The sequence below is a fragment of the Choloepus didactylus genome, chromosome 4 (genome assembly GCF_015220235.1).
Source record: "Choloepus didactylus isolate mChoDid1 chromosome 4, mChoDid1.pri, whole genome shotgun sequence".
Taxonomy (NCBI): Eukaryota; Metazoa; Chordata; class Mammalia; order Pilosa; family Megalonychidae; genus Choloepus; species Choloepus didactylus.
In genome coordinates, this window is record NC_051310.1 from 102,881,537 (window position 1) to 102,901,713 (window position 20,177).

Below are 20,177 nucleotides of genomic sequence, written 5' to 3' on the forward strand. Positions count from 1 at the left end.
AAAACAGCTAGAGACGTATATACAGGTATATCTCAGAGATATTTCAGGTTTGGTTCCAGATCACTGCAAGAAAGCAAGTCACATGAATTTTGTGGTTTCCCAGTGCATATATAAATTATGTTTATAGTATATTGTAGTCTATTAAATATGCAGTTGCATTGTGTCTAGTAAATCAATGTATATACCTTAATTTAAAAATACTAAAAACTGCTAGCCATCATCTGAACCTTCTGTACTAAAATGATGCCAACAGATTTGGTCGACACAGGGTTGCCATAAACCTTCAATCTGTAAAAAAAATGCAATATCTGCAAAGCACAATAAAATTAGGTATGCCTATACAGTTGACACTGTCAGCCTGCATGTGATAGATGAAACCCCAATGATAAGGCTCTGAGTAGGTGTATACCAGTGTTTTTCAAACTGTACCGTACCTTCAACTCACCTGGGGATCTTATTAAATGCAGATACTGCATTTCTAACATTCATCCATACGATGCTGGTGCTGTGGTCCAGGCACCACACTGAATATCAGGCATGTAGAGAGAACAGGGAGCCAACAACTATGCTTGGTAGTTGGGAAAGAAAAAGAGCCTATTTCCAAGAAGGAAAGAAATGCTTCCCAGGGTCATGTTCCTTGTCCTCTCCTTTCATTCCAGGCCCTTTGGAGAATACTTATCATGATTTCTGGCTCATGGTTTGGGAACAAAAAGTCTTGGTGATTGTCATGACCACCCGGTGAGCTAATCCCTTTTCTTCTCACTGCCTCCTACCTATACCCCCACCCTTTGCCCCCAAGCATAGGTGGTTCAAAAGGGTAGTTTAGTGTTGGTCTTCTTAGGAACAAAGAAGATTAGGAAAGCCATAGGCAAAGAGTTTGATATATTTTAGCTTTTTCTTAGCTGGCCAAGAGTTAACACAGAGACTAACTTCTCAAAGTTTTAATCCATGGCTCTGGTGACTTCTGTGCCAGTTACAGCCTATTCTCTAGTCCTGGCCTTATCTACCGAAGGAAATATTGGGAAACATGGAGCAAGTCACTTTTTATCTGGTCTCTATTTCCAATGGGCAGCTGTCTTCTTGGCTTCTGAATTACCAGTTCCCCTTTGCTCGATTCCTCTCTGCTGCTTTGTACCATTTTTCTGCTCTTTGATATTTCCAAGGAGATGGCAAAAAGGAGAGGTGCAATGTAATGATAAGGTCAGGTCAGGAAGGAAGCTATTGATGAAAGGAATCTTTTTGAAATTTTGGTTTATACATCTGCCCAAACTTCCAGAATTTACATATTTCATTAGTGTCATCATTATCATTATAATAATTATGTTCTTTTCAGATGAAGAGGAAAAAAACTAATGAGAATATTTGCTCAATTCCCTTCCCCGGGGCACTATTACAACCACCTCTGATCTGGAGAGCAGATAGTGGGAGAAGTACACCTTGGAATCCTTAGTACCACTAAAAATGGTGAGGTGGACTTTTAGGCGTTTGTAAAAACCTCCTGCTGGCTTCCCAGAGGCCATGCCTTTCTGCATCCTCTATCAGCCAGGGGCCTTATTTGGGAAGAGAATGGATAGTGCTTGATGTCCAGACCAGAGGCTTCTCTCTGACCTACCACATTTTCTCTACTATCTTTCTTTGTCCACCTAGTGTCTTAGATATGTGAGGAATACCATGAAATATCAGGAAAGAGACCAAATGATGTAGTAAGTGATTGATAAATGTCTGCTAAATGAGCACATGCAAAAACTTTAGCTGCTGTTAACATCTGTTCAGAAAGAAAAGGTTTCCTTTCTTGTCTTCCAAGAAATAAGAGTGTAAGTTAGATAGAAGCAGTGCAAGAGATGACATTGCTCCCTTGGGGTACAGCAGGTTGTGGGGGAGTGGGGTTATTACTGTGGAGAGGAAGGATGGGAGGCTTACCTTGCTCTGTGTGTCTTCAGCTTTGAGGAGGGCGGCAGGAGAAAGTGTGGTCAGTACTGGCCATTAGAAAAGGACTCTCGGATCCGATTTGGCTTCCTCACAGTGACCAATTTAGGCGTGGAGAACATGAACCATTATAAGAAAACAACGCTAGAAATTTACAACACAGAGGTAATTGCAGGTTTCTCTTTTCTCACTTTTTTGAAGTTTGGGGAGAAACTTCAACTGTTAAAAAAATCTCCACAGGGTATAGTCAGGATTCCCAGAAGCTTATGAGAAGTTGCTTCTGTTTTTCTCGGAGCAGTATCAGGATATTCACCTCAGAGCCAACACCATAGTGGCATTACCTAGGAATAAAGCTTATAAGGAACCTGGACCTTACAATATAGGAATTCTGCTTTCGCCATTAAACCTCTTTGGGTCAAAGCACTCCAGGGTTTCTTGTAAAAAGCAGTTGTTAAGAAAAAATCAAGGGGTGGTACTGATAGGTGGTAGGAGCCTCGGTGGTGGGCACACCAGGGTATTAAGAACCTGAAAAAAACAAAGATTGTCAGGGGCAGGCAGAAATGACCTCATTAACTTTTGCTTCTTTTTTCCTCCAAGGAGCGGCAGAAACGCCAGGTGACCCACTTCCAGTTCCTCAGCTGGCCAGATTATGGGGTCCCTTCCTCAGCAGCTTCCCTCATCGACTTCTTGAGAGTGGTCAGGAACCAGCAGAGGTTGGCTGTCAGCAGTCTGGGGGCACGTTCCAAAGGACAGTTCCCTGAGCCACCCATTGTGGTCCATTGCAGTGCAGGCATTGGCAGGACAGGTAATGCACCTGATGCAGTTCTTGGTGAATCCAGAGGCGGTAGGGGTAGGGGAGAAGTAAAGCTTTCAGGTCACATTTGTGAGAGTTGCTAGTTTGCAAGAGAACTCATTTGATCCATTGGTGGTGAATTGCTGTGAAAAATCCCCCTTAATGTCCTTTTTGTATCCCTAGTGCTAGGTGCTGGCCAGAATCTAACACTTCACAAGCCAGGCCCCCTAGGTATTGATGTTTTACATCTTATCAGTGTGGTCATTTTCTGACCCAGGTCACCATGGTGGGTGTCCCAGAGAGCTCAGTTGGCTGCCGTGTCCTTTCCATTGTCCCTCCCTGGGGGGTCTAACCCTGTGCTGCAAGCTCCATTATGATGCTAGTTTGCAGCTTTCCCTTTAAGAGAATGTATGCTGCAGGGACTGCTGTCCTTTCCAGTTCAGAGGCCCTCTGGAAGACAGGAAAAATGTGTTTGTGTTAGACTTCTGTGGGGAAGTTGTAGTCTCTGGAATTAGTGTGGGAGTGCTGTCAGTCCTTCTGTCTGGGGTTGAAGCAGGAAGTTTTTCTATGCCACCTTCCTTCTTACTCTACTCGGACCCCATGCATGTCCTGAGAGACAAGAGGCCTTCTCATTTCATTGGTCTCCAACACTCCCTGTGACCTCCTCAGGTTCTTTCAGGCCTTAGGCCAACTGGTCTCTTGCCATGAGGCACCTTGCCTTTGAATTCATTCATCCAATCCTGCCAGGGTTATTTAGGTAGGTGGAGGGAGAGGTAAACCAGGTGTGACCACTTCCTTCCTTCTTCAGGTACCTTCTGCTCACTGGACATCTGCCTGGCACAGCTGGAGGAGGTTGGCACGCTTAATGTGTACCAGACGGTGTCCCGCATGAGGACCCAGAGGGCCTTCAGCATCCAGACCCCTGAGCAGTACTATTTTTGCTACAAGGCCATCCTGGAGTTTGCAGAGAGGGAGGGCATGGTGCCCTCCTGCCACAACCTGCTGGCCATGGAGGGTCAGTAACTGTCCCACAAGCCTCCTACCTGCTGGCCAGCCTTCCTTAAACTACCCTGGACACCGCTGAGCCTATAGGTTGCCATCAGTTACGCTGAAGCCATGGACCAACCTCTTTCTCGTGTTTCCCGGCGCACGTGTGCACGCAAGGCAGCCTTTCCCTTTGGCTAGATAGATGTGGTGAAATTGCCACTAGAGAGGGCCAGCAGCAATGTGTTCTTAATTCCTAGTACCTGCTATTGAACTGTGCCTTATTAAAACCAAATTGTGGCTATTTTTGCCAGGGGCCCCCCCAAGGTAAATGGGGAAGGAATCTCTCTCCCCCCTTCCCAGTGCCACTCTCCTAGAGGTCTTCTCTCTCCTACTGCTTCCTTTGCTAGGATTTGATGAGGAGGTTTGGTGTGCATCTGCCTTCCTCCCAAGAGAGCTTGACCAAGTTACATATTCTAGAGAATGTCCTGAGTGCCAAGCACGTTTATACCTGGGGCGTGTATTCCAGTTTTTTTCTGTCGTTCTGTATGTGCGTGTGTATATGTGCACTTATGTGTATGGGTCCATATATATGTGTGTATATAATATATATTGTTATGTGATAATATGGTCATATTCTATAAATACATATACACACAGATACTCCTTTGTAGAAGTTCCTGGGGCTCCGTGTGTACTTCAGGCTTCTGTGCTTCCTGGCTCCTGCTCCTTGTTCTGGAATAGATGGGGTTGGGGATCATGTCTCCTATTGTCAGACCACAGAGTGGTGAAAGAGTACAAATGCACAGGCCCTTATCCTTAAGTTGTCTCCCTCTAGGATGCTGCCTGTTGGAGCCAAGATTACTGGTTTGTGGTGACACTGGTTTTATTAAGCATGAATTGCCCTTATTTAAAGATTTTTCTGTTTACTTTGCCAGTTTTGGGAACAGACCTCCACTGTGATTCCAAACCCTCTCCTTCCTCTCACTACCCCTTGGGGATGGTAGACTGGAGGTAGAAATGAACTCACTGAGCAGCTAGAGCCAAAAGCAATCGGTACGAACTCTTAGAAAGAAAGGGCAAGTCTAGACTAGAAAGGGGAAACTACTATGAGAATCCTTTCCTGGGAGGATGGGCGAGGACCCCCTTTTTCTTTTGCTGGAGGGTTCCCTTCCTTACACAGCTTGGCCCTGCCCATTCAGATGCCCCACCTCTCCCTGCTTACTAGCCTGCCAGACCCTTGAGCTCAAGGTGGGTGTGTTCAGTGCTAATGAAAAACTTAACCCTCCTGGGTGAGGTGGTCCCCTGCAATCACTCTTTGGCCCCCGACCACCCAACCTTGACTTGCCTGATTCCAGTCCATTCAGCCTGATGTGCCAGGGTTGGAATTAACAGTCCCCAGTACTCCACATTCCCAAGAAAATGCCAGGAACCTGTAAACCTTCATTCCCCATCACAGAAGATGAGGTTGGCAGCTGATCAGACCTCAATAGTTTTATACTGTAATAAGCTCTTTGAATGTGTATATTCTTATTTTTACAATCTTTTCATTTTGTATTTAACATAAATGGACTGAGTCAGATTCAGAAAATAATTGTAAATGTTCATTTTCAGTATTTTACAGTGATACAGTTCTGTATTTACATATAAATATACCACCTGATCAAACCCTTCTAGCTTCATCAATTTAGCAGTCTGGGGATGGGAAGATGAGGAGGGGATTCAGGAACTGGAATGGGAGGGATGGGGAGGCAGGGATGGACCCAAGGCTTCAGTATCTAAGGCTCTCAGTTTTGAGGGCTACTTATCTTTTCAATAGGTCATGTCCCCGGCTCTGGACAAAGAGAACCAGCAACAGTTGAATGCTTGCTGAGTACCAAGCTCTGTACTTAGTACTTTTTCCTCCACTACCCCATTCAAACCTCACAACAATCCAGTGGGATGGTATCTTCCTTTCTCCTATCCACACTTCCCTCATTTCTAAATAGGTTGGGAGGGTGAGGTCCAGAGGATTACAGTGATTTGCTCTAGAACTGGAACTTAAATTAGTCTGCTTATAAAGTCTGTAGTAGTCTCTACTGCATCAAGTATCTCAAAGATCAGGGTAGTGCTTTGTCTTTGGAGACCAGAGTTCTTTTTAGCTCTCCCTTCAGAGTATAAAACAGCTCTTAAATCTCAGCCATGTAGGCTGGCTAGTTATCTTGAGCCCATGCTGCATGGCATGGACCATGAAGGGTGACTTAGGGTGGGTGACTGATTTTCCCTGATAGGGCTGCAGAGTCCCAAGGGGTCATTTTCCCAGGGAAGCACCATGCATATGGGTACAGTGGTCTTTGGTGCTATGGGAAGATCTCTAGTCATTTGCATCTCTCTCTCAGCATGGAACCAGAAGCTTTGCCCCTATAGGACCACTCCCCATACCATGTAGCTATTCTTAGCCATTGTTGGCCAGTGACAGCCCACCATGGTGGGGCATTTCTTGGCTGGAGAGTGTGCAAATTTTAGAGTGTTTTGAATAATGATAGCAGGTAACATTTACTAAGTGCTTACTCTGTTTCAAGCACTGTTTGAAGAGGTATTACCTCATTCACTCTCACAACAACCTTCTGAGGTAGGTATTGACGGAAGAAAGAACTGAGGCACAGGAAAGTTAATTTGCCATAGCCAAGATTCTAGACCATGTGACTCGATAGTACCTGCTGTGAACTCTTACACTAAACTAGGATCCATCTCCTAAATCAGCCAAAAAATTTTCTTGAGTTTCTTAACTCTAATCAGGAGCTGAAGTGTAAAGCAAAAGATTAAGCCATTCCTTGCTCCAGATGAGTCTCCATTCTCTTGGTGAGAAACATAAGAAGTGAACAGAGATTCTGGGAAATCAGAATGGTTAGTGATTCACTGGAATATGTAGAAGAAGGGATTAATGATAAAAGGTCTGGAGGAGGTAAGCTTGAACCATCACTTATTTGAAGAGACTAATCCAAGTGACCTATAAATTCAGAAGTTACAGAGCTCCATAAAAATGCGGATTGTTAGGTCCTGCCCAGTAGATGGTTAAGTGAGTTATTGAGGATGAGCCAGGTTTGGGAATGAGTCACTTTTTTACATGTTCCTGACTCAAATTGATGTCTCCTGAATCTTTGGTAAGATCCTGAGAGAGGGAATAATAGCTTTCCCCCAACGCCATAGTTTGCTTATAGCTTTTATCATTGGGAAGATACTTGATATACCATGTGAGCCTACCTGGAAGTAGAGGAGGGTAAAGGAAGGGTAAGGCAGAGAAGGAGCCCAGAATTTGGGAAGTCAAGGTACTCACCCAGGAGACTCAGTGAACAAACCAAGAGAACCTACAATCAAATTCTGGATTGTGTAGTTGAGTCCATAAGACTGAGTTTGGGCAGGAGTGGGGGGCACACTGTGGGCTAAAACAGGCTTCTGATTCTGATTTGACTGTTGGCTTGCTGCCTGACTTATTCTATCTAGCATTCTCATATAATTCTTCTAACACAGGAGATAATCCTACTGTCCCCTCTTGTTTCTCTTGCTCCCTTCACTCCCCTCAGACCTGTTACTTAGTATGGGAAAGCTGAGAATGCAGGTAAATGAGATAGCGTAGGACTGGTTTTAGGGGGATTGGACTATTTTAGCATCATGTCTTGAGGGCAATGTGGCTCTTGCTCTCAAAGCCCCCATGCCCGGGGAACAACCAGATACACAGACATACACAAACTCTCACAAATCAGAAAGTCCTGGAGGGAGGTGGGACAGAAAGTTCAATCAGGTAGAAAAGACTTCCTAGAGTGACTGAGGTGGTTTTGAGGTCTTGCTACTCAATCCATGCAAAGTCCCAGTTTCCCTGTGCAAAAGAAGTGGCTGCATTAGATCATCCCTATAAAGGGTCCTCTGGCTCAAAGGGTATAGTTTTTTGTTGGACAATGGGAAGACCTGTACGGAGACTATCAGGCCTTTTACAGTTCAGTTCCTACTTTTAGTCCCCCGTTATAGATTATTTTCAAAGTCCCCTCTTTAAGGCTGCCACTATGTATCTATATATTTCCTCAGTTCCCTTCCCACTCTGCCTCCAACTTGGATGGAAAGTGGTGTAGGTCTTCCCTGCAGGCCCCAAGAACTGCTGGTAGGCTCCATGTGAGGCAGAACAAGGTGACTCAGTCAGAGCCAAGGAATGAACTGACTAAGGTCCCAGAGCTCCCAATCCAGATCTTAGCTTAGAATTGTCTCAGACCTTGCTCTCTCTCCACAGATCACAGATAGTGTACTGAAGGAAGGAGCTAAAGCTCCCACCAACCTGGAAGAACCTATTGAGGAAAAGGGTACCAGATTTTCTCTGGGGAAGTATCCAACCCATAGTTATCATGTAGTTACCCAATGAATATCAAGTCTTTTGGATAGCACTCCTCTTGATTAACCATAGAGAAGACTGGGGTCTTTCCTAAAAATAGAAATTCTAGCACTCCCTGAACCTGTTGCAGTGTTTAACCTCCCTCCACCCTTCACCATAGTTGTCAGACTCCTCCTGCCCAAGCCAAATCTGACATGCTGCAGTCTTAAATACCCATATTTTTTGGATAACGCCAAGGTGGATATAGCCAACTATACTAGGATCCTGGCTGGGAGAGTTGGATGAGGGTTGGGGTTATCATCTCTTTTCAACAACTTACAGTGATACGTTGGTGGTGAGTGCTAACACTGATGACTATGATAGTGATGCCGACTGCCCTGGGAGTTCTCGGGGAAATTGAGACCAACTAAGGGCTGGCGCCTAGAGGGTTCTTGACTCAGTTGCAGGTAAGAATTCAAGGACAAGTCAGTGTGTACAGCCAAACAAGGACTGGTTCATGTGTACAGCCAAAATGTTTAATGCAAAAGTACACCCTCGAAGGAGGTGAACATGGGCATCCTCTAAAGGAGGAGAAGCCCTCTGAGGACAGGAGCTTTGCAATATAAGGACTTAGAGGGGCCCTTCCCCCTCTGGTTACTCGAATAAGGGACTGATGAACTGCACTTTTCATTGGTTCTTTTCAGGTGCTCTAGGTGTGTCCATGCCAAAAGGAACTTTTTGTTATGGGTCTTAGGGTCACTTCTTCCTCCCTCCTTCCTTATCTAACGTTCCTCAATAGTGAAGCAAGACATTTAAAGAGAAGGTAGTCAAAATAGGCAAAGGGCCCCCTCCTCCCACATTTGAAAGGCGGGCTCACTCCCTTCTCTGCCTGCCCCAAAATTAGAACCTGGCTACTTCTCTAAGCCACAGTGTAGTTTGTTTTAAGACTCAGGACTGGCCAAATGTGCAGTTGAGCAGAGGCAGCCATTTCTTCTTGTGGAGTCTCTGTTTTACTTCCTGACCTTAAATGAATTCCTATCCTATGCCCAACAGCCAGTTAAAATCTGAGTCTGATGCTCAGGGCAGATACTAGGTTGTAGATGTCTATTTGGGCCTTAGTTGAGATGATCCATGAGCCTTGAAAGTGGGTGAGATCAGCAAAGAATGTGGAAGGCAAGAAGACAGACTCTTGGGAGACACCATTTGGGGTACAGGCCAGGCTAGGTTGCCATGAGCTGCTGAGAGGTGGGGAGTTGCTGGGGTGAGTGAACAAAATTTGAGAAGATGGGCTCCAGAGCGTTCTTCTTGAGACAGGACTGTGGGAGGCAGGAGACGAGTGGGAGGTGAAGGAGTAGAGACTGAAGTACTCAGGCTGTCCCCACTTCAACCAACACAAGCCCCACCTTTTAGGCCTCCGAATAAGATTTCATTTGTACAAAGAAACCTGCTGCTTTAAAAAAAAAAAAAAAAAAAATATCACTGAACAACTGAAAACATGCTAGGTAAACTGGGAGAGCATATGGTTATGGGTATCTATTTTCCAGATTAGGGCTGGAAGCATCCCAGAGGAGTAAACTAACACTCATTGAGAGGAAGACACTTGAAGACAGTAAGTAGCAGCCTTAAAACCCACTAAAAAATTCCATGCCTCTAAGTCTACCCAGAAATCAGATATATGGAAATGTACAACCTAAGCCAGCTGGTTGCCTGAGAAATGGAATTTCTTCACACCTGTAGGGTTGTTTGGTCCTTTAGGCCTGCTGCGAGGCTCACCACTCAGACTACAATTCCTGGGATTTTGCATTTTAATAGCCAGAAGTGTGTGTGTGTGGTGGTGGTGGGGGAGATAAAAGAGGAAAGGGTCTGAGAACTCTTGACTGAATGTTAGGCATTGAATCCCATAACAGCCCACTGAAGTAGGTGAATTCTTATTCTTAGTTTATAGATAAGGAAACAGGAACAATAAATGACTTACTAAAGTCATCCAGCTAGGAAGTGGCTGAACTGGGATTCTGACCAAGAGTTTGAGCTTTTCCTTTACACCTGTAGGGTGCTTCGGGTTGGGGGTGGGGAGCTAGCCTCAGATTCCAAAGTAAAGCCTAAGGTACCCCTTACTTGGATTGGATATTCCCGAGCTGATGGTGGTTGCCTTCTAGAGCTGTCATAAATTCTGTCAGCAGGGTACTGGCATCTTTTTGGCTATGATCTAAGGAGCATGGTAGAGTCACTGAAGTACAGGCCCTACATGTCAATCACTACCTACCATCAACAGTACCTGAAAGAACTGTGAATGAGGCCTTTGTGTGTTGTGTGTATGTGCATATGAGATGGAGGGTGTCAGAAGGTGTGATTGTTTTGAGAATGTTGTGAGTATGTGCTTTCTTGATGATGATAATGAACTTTTGGAAAGAATCAAATGGATTTGTCTAGGGACAAACTGTATTAGAATTAGGGAGATGAGAAAGGTGGGGCAAGAGACTTTTTTCTCCAACTTGGATCATCATGGGGCCCAGTGTGCACAGAAACAGCATATGGGAATAGACAAAGCTCAAGCTCTGGGCCCAGACAGACTTGCCTTGGCTACATGACTACCTGGGCAAGTCACTCTATTGCTCATCTTTAAAAAAGTGTAAGAACCCCCTAACTCACAACACCTGTGGAATGTTTCACACAAAAGAGGGTGGGAATCACAATGTGACTTCTCCAAGGAAGGCTGTCATCCAGATCCATCACCTCTTTTTCCTCACTGGTAGGGAAGGGTGACTGTAACCCTCAGTGCAGCTGGAGGGACAATGTCACCATAAAATATTCACATTCCCAAAGAGGCTGGAACTTCCTGTGCTGTGCAAATTTCAATGTACTGAGTCAGAAAGATCACTGGACCCTGCCCAAGGCACCTCCTGTGCCTGACTGCAGTGGGCACTGGGGGGCCCAAAGGTGAGTGAGATGGAGGGGCTGTCCTTGAGGAACTCATTCTGGGGGATGTTCAGGAGCAGTGGTGCACTTCAGAGGGCAAGGAATGTCAGGGAAGCCTAAGTCTCTGAGTGAGGGTAACTTCTAGTTACAAATGCTCCGTATGTAATTTCATTCACAGCACACCATTTGCTGCCCAAGCTCACAGTCAAATACTTGGGCCGCTGGCCTCCACAGAAGCTCAGAAATTCTCTTGTTGTATTAAGGTGCATTTTATCGTTTTTGATCCTCCTGTCAGCCCTGAGAACAGGTGGGCAACAGTTGCTATTTTACCCTCTTGTACAGGAAAGGAAGGGGATTCACAGAATAAGGTGTTACTAAGCAAGGGCTTGCTGCCCCGTGCCCAGTTTTGGCCTGCCAGTGGTTTCAAAGGGATTTAGTGGAGACTGGGGGGCTTGACTTCTAGGCTAGTGTTCTCTCTGCTCTACCATTCTGCCTTATCACATTGATACAGCTGATATTTGTTATGCCTTCAGGGAAGGTAGAGCCCCCCAGGAAACAGCAGGAACCTGAGAAGGGGGTTCCTGACTTCTGGGGATCTCTGTTCTGTTCTGTTCTGTTACAGGAGACTAGAGAGCCTTCAGTCTGAGAGTGATTTCCAAGATACTGCCAGGTCCACTGAACACACAATCTTCATTTCCTGGCCTTTCCCCCTCCATATCCTTCCATTCCATCATCCCATTGATTCAGCTCTGACCCATATTTCGGGCCCCAGATTCTACCTGGGGTGACCCACTGCCCTTCCCAAATTAGCACTTCTTTCTACCTGCCCTCTCTCTTCAGTGGCAAACTTCCCATACACACACCTGAGACAGGTTCATGGGTTCTAAGTGAGGAAAGGGCTTTTAGAGGCTGTCTTTCTAGTCTAATTTCTATCCCCATTTCACAACGGAGAAAGTGAGGCCCAGGGGGAGGAGGGGACTTGCCCAAGGATATACCACAAGTCAATGGCCACACTAGGTCTAGATCTCAGATTACCCAAACACCAGCTTCAAACTTTTCTAGCGCTTCACACAGCAGGCTACTGACTGCTTCCTTCCCTCCACTACACACACTGAATCAGTCACTGAAAGACTTAACTTCTTGAATCTTTCCCAAACACATCTCTCCCGTTTTTATTCCTCTCCCTTCCTCACTGCCACTGCCTTAGTTCATGTCTTTGCTTCTCACCAGAACTATCAGGACAGCCTCCTAACAGGCAGCAGGCCTGAATTTTGCCCACAGGCCTCCAACGCCCTTCACATTCTGTATATCCCACCTCATCCACGCTAATTTCCTTTCTCCACTGTAGATATATGGTTAGGGATGCCTCAGTCAACAGGTCTTTCTTGCTCACTTACTGGTGTCCTAGTCCCAGGCTCAACTCTGTCAGGCACAAACATGAGGGTTGGCTCCTGAGTCCCAGGGACTCTTTTGGGTTGGGAGTTATGACAAACAACAAATGATGTAGGGAAGAATGTGAGTCAGGGTTTTCACTTGAAAGCTCCTGAAGGTAGGGGAGGCTTCCTGGATTGGGTGGCTGGAGGAGAGAAAGAAAGCTCTCTCTTTGTCCACCACTCCACCCTTCCCACCACAAGATGTAGTCTCCCATCCCGGTATTACAACAGCCTGGTGCCTGGCCTTGCTGGCAGTAGGCACCCCTCACTCAGCACACCGTCAGAACCCATCCAGCTGCCAGGGTGCTGAACATCTTAGACCAGAGTTTTGGGCCTGTGGTCCTATGACCATCCTGCTCAGAAATAGCTATGCAAGTCCAAGAATGTTAACCAGGTATTAAAAGCCTTCCTCCATTTGTTCCCATCTTTCCAACCCTTCTTTACATTACTCCGGCCATACATGAAGGTCCTAAACAATGCTTTGCATCCACCCTTTGTGCCCTTTGCTGAAAATGACATACTCTCCCCCTCCTGTCTGATAAATCTTTTAAGACCAAATTGGAATGCCACCTCCTTCATGAAGCCTTTCCCAATTTTAACGCTAGAAGGAATCTCCCTTCTCTGAACTGCTGTAGACATCTTTGTATACATTCCTGTCTTGCCTTCCTCTTTCTGTAGCATCTCTGCGGCTGGATCCGGAGCCCTTGGAGGGCAAGAAGTGAGGGTCTCATCCAGTCTCTGTATGTGCACGCAGGCATCAACGGGTGCGGTATGATTGTGCCTGCCTCATCCACGTAGTTGCACGTTCAGACAAGTGCCTGTCGTTCTGGACATGGGACTTCCCCCCTGGCATCACTAATTCTTAGGCACCTAAGAGAGAGGACCAGACGCGGCTGGGTTCAGCGAGGCGCTAGGGCGCCCTTACCCGCCTCTCTGCCCGTCCAAATGGGGTGTGTTTGATGAAGATAGTGGCAGCGGGGTAGCTCAGTTGCGTCCTCCGTGTACAACCCGCGCAGATCCCCGAGTCTTATAGGGGGCCTCCCTTTGGTCCGAGGGCCCCAAGAAGCTCGAGGCGGCGGTGTTGGAGAGATACGGGCCTCTGCAACGGATACCCTCCCACTCGCAGCTAGTTTAATTAATTTATTTTTATTTTTTTGGAGGGAGGAGGCGTACAGTGAAGGGGTGGAAAGGCCGGGAGACAGGAGGAGGAGGGACCAGGATGACTGACGTGAGGGCCGGGGAGCCAATGGCCCGAGGGGGGCGTTCCCTCCATTCAGGACTCCTCGCCTGGCTCGGAAGGTATGTTAAACAGCTGCTTTTAATTTGGTCCCCCCAATTTCGGGTGTTTGGGGGGCTAGTTCCCCGGTCTCTCGCTTCGGCCGGGCCGCCTCGGTGCGGACGCCGCGGGCCCCAGGACGAAACTGGAGGGAGGCTTGGAGTCCGCCGGCCGAGGGAGACGAGCGGCAGGCCAGGAAGGAGAGCTCTTGGCGCCGCCCGCTCGCCAGTGTGTGTTTCCAAGCCGGGCCGGAGTCGTGGGGAGGGGGTCGACCCGGCCCGGGGTCGCCTAGGCGCCAGCCGCGCTGCCTAGTTTATTTCACCGAGCAGCTGATTTCGGTAGGTTTTGGCGGAGGACTGGGATAGGGGAGAGCAGGAGGAGATCCCCCGCTCCTGAAATTCCTTTTTAAAAACAAAAATTATTGTAAAGAAGAGAAAAAGAGGTGATTCCGTACACCAACTGGAACCCGGCCCGGGCCCGGGCTGCGGCGTGCGGGTTCGGCAGGGGGCGGCGGCTCGAGTCCTGCCGGCCAGGCCCACCGAGCCCTCAGCGCTCGGAGTTGGTCGAGAGCTGGAGTTAGCGAGCTAGCCGGGGCCCGCGGCTATTCCCGCCGACCACGCTGGGCGAAGGCGGCAGCCAACCCAAGGGTTTTGTTTCTGCCCGCGAACTTGTCCGAGGAGGCGGTGAACGCGCTTCGCAGAGGCGCAGGCACGGTGGGCCCACGGTTGTTAGGGACTCTGGGGGCGGGGGTAATGCCAGACTTCGCGGGAGGGGCGACTGGAGGCGGAAGAGGCCCCGGAAAGCCCCCTGCGTCTCGGCACTGACCCGGCGCGCCGGTCGGAGCTCCCCGAACTCCTGTGCCGCGGCAGTCAAGCCAGCTTTCGGCGCCGGAACCCACCAGGGCCGAGCCGCCACGGAGCTCAGCCTGGGTGTGTGGAAACCTTCAGGAACTTAGCAGCTTCGACCCGCGGCCCCAGCTGATCTGATCCCCTTGCAAATATGGAGCTGCCTCCTTCCCCGCCCACCCCGCGGCGGCGGCAGCAGCTCCCTTCCCCTACCACGGCAGTGCCGCTGCCAGGCTCCCCTTTCCCGCGAGATGCCTCTGCTGGTAGTTTGGGCTCAGATGGGGCGAGGGCGCGGGCGTGTGCGCGCGCCCACGACGGTGTGGCCTGAAAGGGGCAGTGAAGGTCGGAAACAGTGAAAACAGTCTCCACGCTCGGAATCGGGAAAAGGAAATGCATCAGAGAGCGGGGAGGGGCGCGGGGGGGCGCGTCTGTCAGCTGGGATGGCGGCCGCTTTCGGGAAGGCGGGGCGCCGGCACGAACCGCGAGGTTCGGGCGGGACGCCGTGACGAGAGAAGGCGTGGAGGACCGGGCTCTCGGAGTGCCGGGGCTGTTCATGCCTCCACTCTTTGGCCCATCCTGTTTACTATCTACTCTGGTGGTGGCTTGTGCAACCTGCACAGAGGGGAGCTGAGGGGCGGGGACGTTTCTTCTCGCTTCCACCCACCTCCGGCTCCTCCAGAGGCTCCGCCTTCTCTTGTCTTCCAATGGCTGGCGCGAGACTCGCTTTTTTCCTTTTAGGTTTTCGATTGGATGACATTCTCCTGAGCTCCGCCTATCGGGAGGCCGGGCCGGAGCTTAAGTTGCTAGGATTTTTTTTTCCGTAAAGGGCGGAAGGAGGATTCCGGCGGATGGCGTAATGCGCAAGGTCCCGCCCCCACTTCTGAATGGTGGGGTGTGTAGCCCCGCCTCCTCCGACAGATCCGACTCCGAGGGGGAAGTCAACCCCTGTTCCCCGCCCTCTCCGCTCGTGTGCGCGCTCAGCACATGTGTGAGGCCCGCCTCACTCCTTCGAACAGCCCTCCCGCCCGGAAGTCCCGGGCGAAGGGGGCGGGGAGCGGAGGAGCGCAAAGATTCCTCCAAGGCTCGAAATCGGATAGCCTTCGGGGTAAAGGATTTGGAAGATTTAGCTCTGGGAGTTGAGAGGAGGGGTTGAAATCTGCCCTTGCGGGGGCCTAGTATTAAAGTTCTACCCTTCGGCCTTACTACTCCTGTGGACTAGCGGACCCTTGACTTCTTAGAGATTCCCCTGATGTTAAGCTTGAGAACGCTGGGGACGCTGACAGTGTCTTTTCTTCCCAGGGCAACGCAGGCTTGGCCGGGAGCCTTAGGCATGATCCAGGCAGCTCGCCCCCTGTGGTCGGAGGAAATCGAGGGCAGCCCAAGGCTGGCTCACTTGTATAGTGGTTCTCAATGTGACTGAGCGCCGTGGGGCACCCATTCCGGAGCGGGACGATCGGCCCAAGAATTTTAGGCAGCCTTCGGTCCGAGAGGTTTTGCCTGGGTTCGCTTTCGTCTATCTGACTTATTTTTAGAGCTGCGTTCGGGGCAGGTCTTGGCTCCCAGAAAGGACGCTCCCACCTGTCGGCTACTCGCGGAGTTCGAAGTTCGTTGCCATGGCCTCGCGGCTCCGAGCCATCCTTGGAGTCAGTCCCGCCTGTTGGCAGCGCGAGTTCCTGGCCGTCTCCGATATATTGCGGAGAGGAACTCAGGAGCGGGTTCACCCGCCTGTCTGTGGGAAGTAGCCTTTTTTGCTGGAGAGAGCGGGAAGACTCTAGTCCCGCCCCCTCTCCCGGTGCTGCAATCATGATCAGCGTCAGTCTTCGGCCCTGTTTGGTGAATAAATAAAAGCAACTAAGGCATTGCAAGTACTTTGTCTCTCTGTGTGTTCGGGGCACAGAAAGGGCCTAGGGCACTACAATTAACACTCTTGACCGAAGGAGAAAACCGTTCTTATTTTTTGCCCTCAACTCAGGGATTTTATCCTCTATCTTAAGTGTATACCGTATACCCAAGATTCATTTTTGCCATGGCCTGTTTTGGTCCTTTCCTCTCCATCAGTTTCTGGACTCAAGATTCCTCCAGGTCGATTCGGGAGATCGCGAGTGCCTCAGGCCTCACGCTCCGCCTTCAGGAGGTTTGCCAGGGTGGTGGCTCTTAGGGCCCTGCCTTTCTTTGGTTATCTCCGCCCTCTTAGGACTGCATACTCAGGTTTAGGGAGGATCGGAATAAGGTGATCAGCCAGCCTTTAAGGGCGGCTAGCAGCCATTGAGGCCAATTCTCGGTTTAGTTTTCAAACCTTAATTCTGTACTCTACTTGCTGAAAGGAGCTGCTGGCTGCTCCGGATATTTGTGTTTACAAGGAGGCAGCGTGCGGAAATACAAAGTGTAAAGAGAGAACTGAATATAAAGAATGAGGCTCTTTCTCTTCCCATTTTTCTTTAAGAAGGCCTTCCAGGGTAGTAATGCTGTCTGCCGCCTAGACCTTAAAATTCCAGGGCTTGGGATCTAGGCTGCTAAGCACCGCGCCACCCCCTGTCTCGGACGCTAGAACTCTCTGAGCTTCAGTCTCTAGTGTAAACATTCCACAAAAGGACTGCTAAGGTTCAGCCTCCTAGAGCAAGAGCGGAGCCAGCTCCCTCCTAGACGGGCGTCTTGGCCAATGGCGGCTCCTACCGGCGCGGAGCTAGCCAATCCGAGGGTTCGGGGCGGGGCCAGCCCCGGCAGTGGGGTAGGAGGAGCGTGTTTCACTTACGGACATTTTACCACCCATCGGTTACTTACCTTCCCCGGCGGTGGGAGAGTCGGGGGTAGTTTTCTTCCAATGCGATGACTGGCGAGGGCGGGACCCAACTTGTGGGGCCTGTGGGTGAGACGGCAGGGGGCGGGTTATATGGTTTCCTCCAATGAGATGTGAAGAGCCTTCCTGCTTCCTCCAATAGCGTTGTGGCTTGGGGGTGGGATTCAACAATCCATCTCCAATAGGCGAGGTTGAGTTGGGGACGCTCCCCGCCAATAGGGGCGTGGAGAAGGTGAGCGACTCCCCCTCCCCTCCCAGCCGAAGGGGAAGGGGCGGGCAGTCAGTAGATGGGGGTCAGTGATTGGCTAAATCTTTGACGGGCGGATAATCCAGCCTGTGGCGGAGCGAAGTTGAGTCTACCCTCTATGGGGCGGGCCGGGGGGAGTGGGCGGGATTTCCCGGGTAACAGAGAAGCGGCCGCCGCGGTAGAGGCGGCGGAGACGGTTTCTCCATCTTCCCCCCTCCCCTTCCCCCCTCGGAGTTTCCCTCCCTCCCTCCCTCCCTCCTTCCCAGGCTGGGCACCGGGACCTGTGACCGCTTCATCTGCTGAGAGGAGGCTGCCAGTCCGCTTCGGCAGGCCTGCGCCCCGCGCTGCTCTCGGGGCCTCCCTGCTGAGCCCGAGGCTCACGCCAAGAGGGACACTCAGTGACGAGCAGCCGAAGCAGCTTTGCGGTGAGAGCACGCCGGGCTGGTGTCGGGGCGGGAAGCCTAGGTGGCGGGTAACGCCGAACTCGAGGGTGTGTGTTTTTAGGGAGCGGGGGCTGACCTCCTCGGCTTCCCGTAGAGCAGGCGGGCGGGAGGTGTGTGGATGTGTGAAGGGGGTGGGGGCGGAGCGGGGTAGCTCTCGGTGCGGGAGGGGAAGGAGAGCGTAGTCCCGGTGCGCGCGGAGGGGGCGGGCTCTCGCGCCGCCGCTCAGGGGCGGGGCCGGCGCGCGCGTGCGATTGTGGAGGAAGGGGCGGGGCAGGTCTCAAGTGAAGTGCTGTTTGCGGCAAACCCCCCTCCCCCGTCCGCCCGAGGTGGGCGGGGTCTCGGGCTGGCGGCCGCGCCTGGCTTGCTGGGTTGGGGGGGACGGGTAGGGGGTCTCCCGCTTGTGGCTTCAGGGCGTGGCAGGGAGAGGGCGTGAAGTGCGTTCCTCTGCCTTCTTGGGATCCGGTTGGCAGGAGCGGTTGTATGGAGCGGCGATGCCACTCCCCTTGTCCTCCCGCCCCTCCGGGTTTCCGCCTCCTTGGCAAGTGAGGCGGGGCTCGGGAAAGCCCGCTGTCCGTTCTGGCTGGGAGTTGGGGCGCCCAGATCTGCCCCGCCCTACGTCTAGGCAGGGTGGGAGGGGCCCCTGCTGGCTGGGAGCTGGGGAGGTGTCAGGATTTACTCTTGTGGCTCGGCCATGCTTTCTACCTGGGGCACGAGAGCCCCGTTACCACAGCTGCCTCCGCTTAGCTCTGCAGCCAGGACAGTGGGAGCATGGTAACCGCCACTTTCCTTTTGATTGTAATTATTACAGCGAAATGCTCAAGGTCCTTTCGGAGGATTTTGGGCAGTCGAATGCAGCTCTTACTATAACCACGCTTCCGTGGCGGTGATGGTGGGGGGAAGGGTGGAGAGTCATCAGAGACTAGAAATGTGGCCGGGGACAACCTTTCTTGGAGTTCCCTTGGTTCTGTTACTGTGGCTGTACGGGGCGGGGCTTTCTTTGAGCCAATGGGGTAGTGGGTAGTTAACTATAGACTTGGCGACTGTTCTTGTGCCTTAGGACTTCAACCCAGGTAGCCAGGAAAAGCAGTGGAATCTCCTGCTCTTTACAAGGCTGTGATTAATAAAAGGAAGAGTTGGAGTTACATTGTACCCTCAGACTTACCTGTTTGTAAAAGATGACGAGTTTAAAAAAAAACCAGACTTTGAATACAAGACTCATTTTTGAATGCTTTCATTGTGCATAGGGTTCTGCCATTTCCATTTAGGTAACTGTAAGTGTACTTTAAAGTCTTCCCCTTCTGGTTTTATGTAATTCTGTTAGACCATCTAGACCACTTTATATTGGTAAAACAGTGTTCTTGCCCTTTTTTGTTACAGAGTGGAATTAAATTGAGACCAGCCTAGCCTTGTGTGTGTGACTTCTGAAGCGTCGCCAAACCAACCTGTATTGGGGTAGTTGGGATTGGGAGCCAAATTAAATTAGGTTTTTATTTTGCTCTGACTTCATAAATTCTCTCTTGTTTATTAAGTGAAATTAGTCTTTTAAGTGTTTTTGCCATTTTTAATGAGATGTTAAAAGGAAATAACATGTAAGAAGAAGGTTCATTTATGCACTAACGTCTCAGTGAGCCCTGAATTGTCAGTTACTTGAGCGGAAATTAAATTCTAGATTTGTGCTTTGTTCATTTGAGGCTGAGAGTTTGGTGCCCTATGCTGTACTCAGGTGAAGAGGCAGAGTCCCACCTTCTAGCCAAGGTAGTAGCAATGGCAGCAGTAGCATTTTAATTTGATTTAGTGACTGAACTGGAATTGGTGTGGAGACAGAAAACCAGTGCGTTGTAGTGATGCTGTAAATTGTCAGATAGTAGAGGAATTACCACTGAGGAAAGTTTGACCAACAGTTTTTCTCACCATTTGTGGTACTGTGTGCTGCAAAACATGGAAGATCTAGTTTCTGTCTTTAAGAATGTGTTGTCTCATTGGTGTGCCAGAGCCTGAAATCCAATAGAGACTTCAAGGATTCAAGTAAAAACCTGGTTATGGTGTGTAAGGGAAGTTGTCATAAATGCTTTTTATCTTTTCAAATGTTAGTATTACATAGTAAAGTTTTATTCAGAGTTGAAGACCCTAGATAGATTGGTATTTTGTAATTAGGAAGGTTTTAATAGTTCACCTAAA

At 49.8% G+C, this 20,177-nt stretch overlaps 2 protein-coding genes across 3 annotated transcripts in view; both read left to right on the forward strand.

Annotated features, from left to right (window-relative positions):
* The window catches only part of PTPN9 (protein tyrosine phosphatase non-receptor type 9), a 104,518-nt gene extending 99,134 nt beyond the window's left edge, over nt 1-5,384 (forward strand). For both annotated transcript variants that reach the window (XM_037833352.1, XM_037833351.1), the window contains 4 exons: nt 660-738; nt 1,941-2,091; nt 2,524-2,731; nt 3,528-5,384. In XM_037833352.1, the coding sequence (XP_037689280.1) occupies nt 660-738; nt 1,941-2,091; nt 2,524-2,731; nt 3,528-3,742 (653 nt within the window). In that variant the 3' untranslated portion in view covers nt 3,743-5,384. The remainder of the gene's footprint in view (nt 1-659; nt 739-1,940; nt 2,092-2,523; nt 2,732-3,527) is intronic.
* Nucleotides 5,385-17,763: 12,379 nt separating this feature from the next.
* Nucleotides 17,764-20,177, forward strand: part of SIN3A (SIN3 transcription regulator family member A) — an 81,184-nt gene continuing 78,770 nt past the window's right edge. The window contains 1 exon segment of the mRNA XM_037833372.1: nt 17,764-17,981. The gene's annotated coding sequence lies outside the window, so the exon portion shown is untranslated.